This window comes from Lolium rigidum, chromosome 1 (genome assembly GCF_022539505.1).
Source record: "Lolium rigidum isolate FL_2022 chromosome 1, APGP_CSIRO_Lrig_0.1, whole genome shotgun sequence".
Lineage (NCBI taxonomy): Eukaryota > Viridiplantae > Streptophyta > Magnoliopsida > Poales > Poaceae > Lolium > Lolium rigidum.
The window spans coordinates 248,646,466-248,656,178 of record NC_061508.1 but is presented as its reverse complement, the minus strand read 5'-3'; the positions used below and the strand labels follow the sequence as shown (position 1 = coordinate 248,656,178).

General features: G+C 48.3%; 1 protein-coding gene across 1 annotated transcript; it reads left to right on the top strand.

Annotated features, from left to right (window-relative positions):
- The first annotated feature begins 7,376 nt into the window (after nt 1-7,376).
- LOC124683476 (protein CUP-SHAPED COTYLEDON 1-like) lies at nt 7,377-9,345 on the top strand. The gene is made up of 2 exons (XM_047217980.1): nt 7,377-7,880; nt 8,722-9,345. The coding sequence occupies exons 1-2, from the start codon at nt 7,377-7,379 to the stop codon at nt 9,343-9,345; spliced, it is 1,128 nt and encodes a 375-aa protein (XP_047073936.1).
- The last annotated feature ends 368 nt before the right edge of the window (nt 9,346-9,713 follow it).

Here is a 9,713-nt window from a genome sequence, read left to right as displayed (position 1 = left end):
GATTGCATCTTGGCTTGGATTGCGTGTTCGCGGTAGGAAATTTTTTGTTTTCTATGCAACGTTATCCTACAGTTTAGCAGCCATTTTATTGATTAAAGAGGATTGTGACGCAGACATGTATGAGATTCGGTTTTCAGCATTTGCAAGTTTAGTTTGCAACCCCGAAATCTCCATATTCAAATTTTCAAGTTGATTTCCTATATTCTTCAACAAGGTAGATTGTTCATTCATAGTTTTAGTAAACAATTTATTTTGCTCATATTGTGATTGCATAAAGCTCTGGGTGGATCTTTCAATTTCTAACATCTTTTCCTCATTAGGTGAAACATATCTACCATAAGAGTTACCATTAGCAGGATATGGCCTAGAATTTTGAGCAACCAATGAGGCTAACGGAACATTATTTGGATCAACATTAGATCTATCATTCACAAGCATAGACATAATAGCATCAATCTTATCACTCAAGGAGGAGGTTTCTTCGACAGAATTTACCTTCTTACCTTGTGGAGCTCTTTCCGTGTGCCATTCAGAGTAATTTATCATCATATCATCAAGAAGCTTTGTAGCCGCCCCAAAGTGATGGACATAAAGGTACCTCCAGCAGACTGAATCCAATAAATTCCGCGAAGAAAAATTTAGTCCCGCATAGAAGGTTTGGATGATCATCCAAGTAGTCGGTCCATGGGTTGGACAATTTTTAACCAAAGATTTCATTCTTTCCCAAGCTTGAGCAACATGTTCATTATCCAATTGTTTAAAATTCATTATGCTACTTCTCAAAGATATAATTTTAGCAGGGGATAATATCTACCAATAAAAGCATCCTTACATTTAGTCCAGGAATCAATACTATTCTTAGGCAGAGATAGCAACCAATCTTTAGCTCTTCCTCTTAATGAGAAAGGAAACAATTTTAATTTTATAATGTCACCATCTACATCTTTATACTTTTGCATTTCACACAATTCAACAAAATTATTGAGATGGGCAGCAGCATCATCGTAACTAACACTGGAAAATTGCTCTCGCATAACAAGATTCAAGAAAGCGAGTTTAATTTCAAAGAATTCTGCTGTAGTAGCAGGTGGAGCAATAGGTGTGCACAGGAAATCATTATTATTTGTGGTTGTGAAGTCACACAACTTAGTATTTTCAGGGGTGGCCATTTTAGCAGTAGTAAATAAAGCAAACTAGATGAAGTAAATGCAAGTAACTAATTTTTTTTTGTGTTTTTGATATAGAGTGAAAGACAGTAAATAAAGTAAAGCTAGCAACTAATTTTTTTGTGTTTTGATATAATGCAGCAAACAAAGTAGTAAATAAAATAAAGCAAGACAAAAACAAAGTAAAGAGATTGGGAAGTGGAGACTCCCCTTGCAGCGTGTCTTGATCTCCCCGACAACGGCGCCGTAAAACGATCTTGATGCGCGTAGATGACACGTCCGTTGGGAACCCCAAGAGGAAGGTGTGATGCGCACAGCAGTAAGTTTTCCCTCAGAAAGAAACCAAGGTTTATCGAACCAGGAGGAGCCAAGAAGCACGTTGAAGGTTGATGGTGGCGGAATGAAATGCGGCGCAACACCAGGGATTCCGGCGCCAACGTGGAACCTGCACAACACAACCAAAGTACTTTGCCCCAACGAAACAAGTGAGGTTGTCAATCTCACCGGCTTGCTCGTAACAAAGGATTAACCGTATTGTGTGGAAGATGATTGTTTGCAGAGAACAGTAAAGAACAAGTATTGCAGTAGATTGTATTTCAGATGTAAAGAATAGGACCGGGGTCCACAGTTCACTAGAGGTGTCTCTCCCATAAGATAAAAGCATGTTGGGTGAACAAATTACAGTCGGGCAATTGACAAATAGAGAGGGCATAACAATGCACATACATGATATGATAAATATAGTGAGATTTAATTGGGCATTACGACAAAGTACATAGACCGCTATCCAGCATGCATCTATGCCTAAAAAGTCCACCTTCAGATTATCATCCGAACCCCTTCCAGTATTAAGTTGCAAAACAACAGACAATTGCATTAAGTATGGTGCGTAATGTAATCAATAACTACATCCTTAGACATAGCATCAATGTTTTATCCCTAGTGGCAACAAGCACATCCACAACCTTAGAACTTTCTCATCACTCGTCCCGCATTTAATGGAGGCATGAACCCACTATCGAGCATAAATACTCTCTCTTGGAGTTAAGAGTAAAAACTTGGCCGCAGCCTCTACTAATAACGGAGAGCATGCAAGATCATAAACAACACATAGGTAATAACTTGATAATTAACATAACATAGTATTCTCTATCCATCGGATCCCGACAAACACACCATATAGAATTACAGATAGATGATCTTGATCATGTTAGGCAGCTCACAAGATCCAAAAATGAAGCACATGAGGAGAAGACAACCATCTAGCTACTGCTATGGACCCATAGTTCAGGGGTGAACTACTCACTCATCACTCCGGAGGCGACCATGGCGGTGAAGAGTCCTCCGGGAGATGAATCCCCTCTCCGGCAGGTGCCGGAGGAGATCTCCGGAATCCCCCGAGATGGGATTGGCGGCGGCGGCGTCTCGGTAAGGATTTCCGTATCGTGGCTCTCGGTACCGGGGGTTTCGCGACGGAGGCTTTAAGTAGGCGGAAGGGCAACGCGGGGGCCACACGAGGGCCCCACACGCCGAGCCGGCGCGGCCGGGAGCCGGGCCGCGCCGCCCTAGCGTGTCGGCGCCTCGTGGCCCCACTTCCTTTCCCCTTCGGTCTTCTGGAAGCTTCGTGGCAAAATAGGACCCTGGGCGTCCAATTCCGAGAATATTTCGTTACTAGGATTTCTGAAACCAAAAACAGCAGAAAACAACAACTGGCTCTTCGGCATCTTGTTAATATGTTAGTGCCGGAAAATGCATAAATACGACATATAATGTGTATAAAACATGTAGATATCATCAATAATGTAGCATGGAACATAAGAAATTATCAATACGTCGGAGACGTATCAAAGAGCACCAAGCCTTCCATAAGCATCGACCAAGGATTCTCCTTCTCTAATCATAAACAAGGTTGCCTCCGTCTTTACTGACTCATAGAGAGCCTTCTGGATCAGATTGGTTCCCTCTTGTAGTACTACAATCTGATCCCAAATCTCTTTTGCAGAGTCTATATCATTGACTTGACCGAGGAGCTTGCGATTGATGCCACTGCTAATCTTGTCACATCCAGAGGCATTGAGTTGGAGGTTGTAGAACTCGGTGGAGGTTAGCCTCTATGGATCTTGCGGCTTCCGGTATCCATCCACAATGATCTCCCACATCTCCACACCGCAACTACGAATGTGAGACTCCATAGAGGATTTCCCAAAAGGAAAGTGAGTTCCATCAAAATGGGGAACAGTCCCACTATGGTTTATATGAGGCATGGGTGAAGTGTTTTTTGGGATAGTCATGCTTGACTTCATGGAAAGCTTCCGGAGGGACCGAAGCCCCACTAGAAGTCCCACTAGTCAGGTTTTCAAGCATGGCACTCATTTGTGCCATTTGGCTTTGGACTTCATCCTCCTTCTTCTTTTTCTCAGCCTCATATGCTAAGAATCTGGATTTCATCTCCTTAAACTAAAGGTTAGAATCTTCATCCAGACCCTCCAATAGTTTATCCATCTCACTCTTAAGGCTTTAAAGCCCTTAAAAAGAGTCCAGGCTCTAATTCCAATTGAAAGTTCAGAGATGGTAAACCTAGAGTGGGTGAATAGGTTTCTACAAATTTTAATTCTTTCTCTGCAATATTAGGCTTTGCGGAATATAAAGGTGAGCCTAATGCAAACTAGGTGAGGCACCCTATATGATGATACAAGTAACTTGAGCACGAATGCTCTCACGGGCAGATATAGCACAAGTAAGAGTTCCATTAGAAATAACTGATAGCACGTGGAGACGAAGGTTTATTCCCGTGTTCCCTTCCTTTGCAAGAAGGTACGTCACGTTTGGAGAGGTGGGGGTCCCAGGAAGGATTCCCCGATTCCACGAAGGCTCACCTTCTTATCCCGAGCCTATCCCACGAAGGGATATCTCTTCTCACTTGTGGTAGACTTTGAGGTAGCCTCCAAACCTTCACAATCTTGTCAGGAGCAAATCCACAGCCCGGATGCTTCCGAACCTCTTTTGCCCACCTAGGGTTTCCAAGGAACCCTAGAGAGCAGGTATCTCGATTAATACAAGGGGGAACAAGATTTGGCTCGGTGGAACTATAGATCAAGCCCTCCTCTATCTTTTCCTCGGAGGGATTCGAGTTTGGGTGGAGGAGGAGGGAGATCTGAGGCTTTTGGTGTTTCTATCAATGGAGTATGAGAGAGAGAGCTCAAGAACAGTTTGTAATGTAGTGCCTAAGTGTTCTGAGGTAGGTGAAGGGGTATTTATATGGTCCCTTGAAATCCAGCCGTTGTAACTTGTCCAGCTCCACGAACAGTCTAGGGAGCCAGTCAGCCGGGCCTGGGCCATCCGGCGTAGGGGCCGGTCCAACCGGGCCACAGGCTGGACCATCCGTCCGGCACCGGATCGTGCGTCGGGCCACGACCGAGGCAAGTCCAGGGCTTACAGTAACTGCCCCCGGTTGTCACCGGAGCAGGAGCCGATCTGCGCCGGGGCGGCCAGTCCAAACCGGACCGTACGCCGAGCCAGCACCGGCCGAAGGTGGAGACTTACCTGGATGGTGCCCGGTTGGCACTGGGGCAGCCGGTGCCACGGCCGGTCCATCCGGACCTCAGGCCGGCCTGTAGCTGAATAACCCTTCTTCAGTTTTGTCGAAGTGGGGGGGGGGGGGGGGGTCTCCCTTTACCTTCTTATTCCATTGATACACCATTATGCCTATTTGGCTAATACTTGGGAATAATCTCATAGATATGTATTAGTTCAATTACTCTAGCAACAGTGTCATTGTTGCCAAAATAATGGATAAGGGTAAAATACCCTTACGAGTAACAAGCTCACGGTCCCTCATTCGAACTAATTGTAATGGAGAGATCAACAATTATGAAAGGATGCAAAAGCAAGAACACCAAAGATGGTCAAATCCTCCACCCTCAAATCCCACCAAAGCAACAAATGCCATGGAGGAACTAAAGAGGAAGAACAAAGGAGGAAATCAACAAATGAGTCCAAGATCTAGATCCCAAGTTCCCCTCACTAAGAGGAGGAAATGATTGCTGGAGATTATAGATCTAGATCTCCTATTAAAAATCCATCAAGAAGATGCGAGAACCATATGAGGGATGGAGAGGAAGTAAGCTTTTGAGGTTCAGAAATGGAGTATGAGAGAGAGACAAATAGAATGATCGACCTTAACTCCTCAAGGAGGAAGAAGGGCCATTTATAGTCCAAATGAGAAAACTACCATTTGGAGAATTCTTGTGATCCGAACCAGCAGTAAAACCGGAAGAGCCGTTTTCCTCAATGGTTTGGTGTGGTGCACGAACTGGCCCATCGGAACTCCTGCCCATTTCACAGTTGGGACGAAACCTGGCTGCCCCGCTGGTTTCCTCGCTGGAAAATTCCGACCCGCGCAAAACAATGTTCTGTTCAACCTTTCGGCACAAACCAAAACACATTCGGATCGCTGGAAGTTTTTGGCGGGTGAGCCGACATCATCGGTTCGTACACCGAAATTGACAGAACCGCTCAAGTTGCAGTTTTCTTGAAAGAACTAAACTTTGAAAAAGTTTCCGAACTTCGATTGGCTAGGATACTTTGTTGCAAATCCCCATAATTTAATATAAAACAACTAGGAAACCTCACACATCACGTAAATTCAATTCAATATGTCACCACTTTCCACACATTATATATCATAGAGTATCATATTAGATATACAAAAGTTCATGGATACATTTTTACATGTATCAAGGCCCCAACCTATGCCCCAAACTCGAGGGAGTGGTGCACGTTTCCCGAGCGGGAAGTGCGAGAAGGATAAAAGCGGCATGGACGAGGAGCCGCTGGTGGGTGTCGACAACGTGCTTAGCAAGGAGCCCCGCTGTGACACAACCATCTACATCGTCTTCATCGCGTACGAGTGGGAGCTGTCATGAAGGAGGAGCCCCTGTAGCCTCCCGAACAGGACGACGACGAATCCCCTTGGTTCGCCATAGCCTAGTCCGAGCACGAGGACTTGGCCAAATGGGACGGCCTCACTGTGGCCCTACGGGACTCCGCGCTGGCGCATGGGAGGCCTACCATGTCGCCGGTTACTCTTGCACCTGCGCATGCTCCTGCTCCAACGCGTGCACCTGTGCACCTACTGCGATGTTGCCGCAGCAGGCAACGAACTAGCCTTTGGCGCCTACGTCACCAGCCATGGTCGCCGCCGATCTTCATCAAGATAGATGGCGATGCGATGACGACGCCAACGCAAACCCTAGTTCTAGGGTTTTAGTATATTTTATGTCTTTTTTCGTTTTTGCCCAGTATGTTAATTTTTTTAATATATGTATATTAATTGAAAAAAATGCACCCCCGTCCCAAACAGACGACGGATAGACATGTTGCTTTTTTCCAAAAGGTCCAAAACAGATACATTTCGTGGCTCAAATGGGTCGGCCCGCTGGAATGTCTAAGTGTCGGTGTTAGTTTGGAGGGCTGGGATCTCTAAAACTGACAAACTTGAATTCAGTGTTTTACTAGGGTTTAGCATTACGGTGCAGGGTCTACCGCAGAGAATCCGTTCCCCTATCTAGGCACCTCGTGCCAATTTGGAGCACGGCGCACAAGCAGATCAGGCGCCTGCCGAGCTCCGAGAGACCGAGGGAGACGCATGAGCATATGATGGAGCGCAGGAAGCAATCGATGGAGCTCGCAACTGCATCTCCCTGTCCCTGATCATCTCATCTCACTCTCACCTCGTCGTCTCATCTGATCTCAGCTTCAGCTCCATCAGTCCCACAGTGCTCCGCCACCAGCACTTCTCCCGCGAAGAAGCAACCGGCGCCCCGCCGGGGCCCGCCTCCGCAGGCGGCCTCTGCCACTGACACCTCCCCGATTCGTCGAATCCCCCATTTACTCCGCCTCACCCACCTCCCCCAACCACGCGGCCACCGGCAGTATAAAACAAGCCCCTCCGCTCTTCCATCGCCGAGACAGCCCAGAGCCCACTCCACCACTTGCGCTCCGATCACATCCCTCACCACCCACAGGTAACACTCATCCCAGTACTGATCCTTCCATTCCATTCCTTTGGCTCTTGCGCGTGCGGCTCCATCATGCATCCAGTTCTCAGCTCAGTTCGTTCTTTGTGTAGCTTTCGGCATTAATGGTGTATGTATGCACACGTTTGTCTGCAGATCAGCGCGACCAACGGAGGGCGCGGCCGGCGGCGGGATGGATCGCTACGGCTCGCTGGGCATGCTGCTGGACGGCGGAGGAGGAGCCGGATCCGGCGGTGACCTGCCGCCGGGGTTCCGGTTCCACCCGACGGACGAGGAGCTCATCAGCTACTACCTCCTCCGCAAGGTGCTGGACCACGGCTTCTCCGGCGCGCGCGCCATCACGGAGATCGACCTCAACAAGTGCGAGCCGTGGGAGCTGCAGGACAAGGCGTGCCGGGCCACGGCGGAGAAGGAGTGGTACTTCTACAGCCTCCGCGACCGCAAGTACCCCACGGGCCTGCGCACCAACCGCGCCACGGGCGCCGGCTACTGGAAGGCCACGGGCAAGGACCGCGAGATCCGGAGCGGCCGCAGCGGCGCCCTCGTCGGGATGAAGAAGACGCTCGTCTTCTACCGCGGCCGCGCCCCCAAGGGGCAGAAGACCCAGTGGGTCATGCACGAGTTCCGCCTCGAGGGCACCTTCGCCTACCAGTTCTTCTCCAACAACACCACAAGGGTAACTCAGTTCTTACCACTTCCCTTCCCTTGCTTCTGCATCGCTCTGCATTTTAGATCGCCTTGCTTCTTTTTTTTTACTGATTTGGTAGCAGTATATTGGATTTCCTTACCAATGCCGACTAGTTCTTGCAACTTTTAACCTGTGGAAGTACTAGTGGCGATGATGCAATGGGGCAAGTCACGGGGAGGTTTTAGGGCAGATTGCAATGAGTATATACTTCTTCTAGTGTGAAGTCATGGCTACCAGTAGAGTAGAGCAGCAGTCTGCGTACGTGTGCCTGCTGCAGTGCAGATTACATGCGTGGATATGGTAAGCTGGGGGTTTAAGTGCAGGGAAAGATTGGCTGCAGCGGGATACGAATCTTTTCGATGCCTGTTGTGACTGCATCATGCATGCGCATGCACAAGCTACCATATTCCTCCGGATGCGTAAATGCATGCCTTGTTTGAGGTTTTTTTTTACTGCGTTTTTATGGATCTGATACTGCGAAGATCCATTTCTTGTATCAAATAGTAGTGATCTCTTTCTTACTTTTTACCGTGAAAACTAAAAAAGCCTAGCTAGTGTATCTTATAGGCACTGAGTTGAGAAAGTACTTTTTTCTTTCTCACGAGTAAATAGACAAATGGATTTCTGAAAAGAACTGGCTTAAATCATTATAACTGTTTTTCCACGCAGATAAAAGTAATTTTGAAATATGTTCCCTTTCAGAATATGAAACAGGAACACACACCTGAGAGTAGTGTTCGTGGTCGTAGGATTCAACGACATGGTGATGACCAACTAATGGCACCTAGTAGCATCAAACAGCTCACACAAACTATGTTGATGTATCCAGGACGAGTGGGTGATCGCGAAGATCTTCGTGAAGCCGGGCACGGTGCCCCCGCCACGCAAGTCCCGCTACGGCCTGAGCAGCGGCGCCGGCGACACCTCCTGCTTCTCCGACTCCACCTCCGTCTCCATGGGCTGTGGGGGCGGCACCTCCGCCTCGTCCGCGCCGCGCCACCAGCTCCAGGATACCAGCTCGCTTTTTGCCGTGGCGCACGCTGCCGCCGCCGCCGACGGCGAGAGCAGCTCCTACGGCGCCACCAACAACAACAGCAACAACAGCGCGGCGGCCAACTGCCGTGAGCTCGTGCCCTGCTTCTCCAACCACGCCCAGACGGATGCCACCCTCCTCGGCATCGGGCAGTACGACCCGGCTCCGATCGCCTTCGAGCCGCCGCTGGCCTTCTTCCAGAGCGCCCGCACGGCGCCGGACAACAACAACTTCCAGCTGCCGACATTCTTCTCTGGCGGCCTGCAGTCCGGGGTGTCCCCGCTCGGCATGGGAGGAGGGGCCTTCCAGTACTGGCCGTCCTCCGGCTACGAGATGAAGCTGGAGGGCGCCGTCGGCCGCGCGCCGGCCCAGATGGCCGTGGGGCCAGGCCAGCTTGATGGCTCCGGCTGGAACTTCTAGATCAGTACGCATGCATGACAGTCATCGTTTGCTAACCATGCATCATGCGATTATCAGTTATCACTATGCATGTGTCGTTAGTTAAGTAGCAGTATCGATCATTATGCTGTAGCAAGTGTCGATTACCTATTGCTCTCCGATTATCTGGTAGTACAGAATACTTCACTACCGAAGTACTGAACTGCTAGCTAAGCTCCGTAGTAATTTGTGGGTTAATTATTAGCTTGTCGTATGGTGTATCACTGGATCAGACTATGCCTAGTTTCTGTAATGCTGTAAGTTCGTATTGTGTATCAGTAGATCGATCATGTGTACCAGTGCTAGTGTATCAGAACCTTAATTTGTTGAAATCAATGTATTGTATTTGT

Bases quoted from the DNA above. Each gene is read 5' to 3' on its own strand.
- LOC124683476 (XM_047217980.1), top strand. From the start codon at position 7,377: ATGGATCGCTACGGCTCGCTGGGCATGCTGCTGGACGGCGGAGGAGGA. The intron at 7,881-8,721 runs GTAACTCAGTTC...TGATGTATCCAG, and splicing joins TCTCCAACAACACCACAAGG to GACGAGTGGGTGATCGCGAA.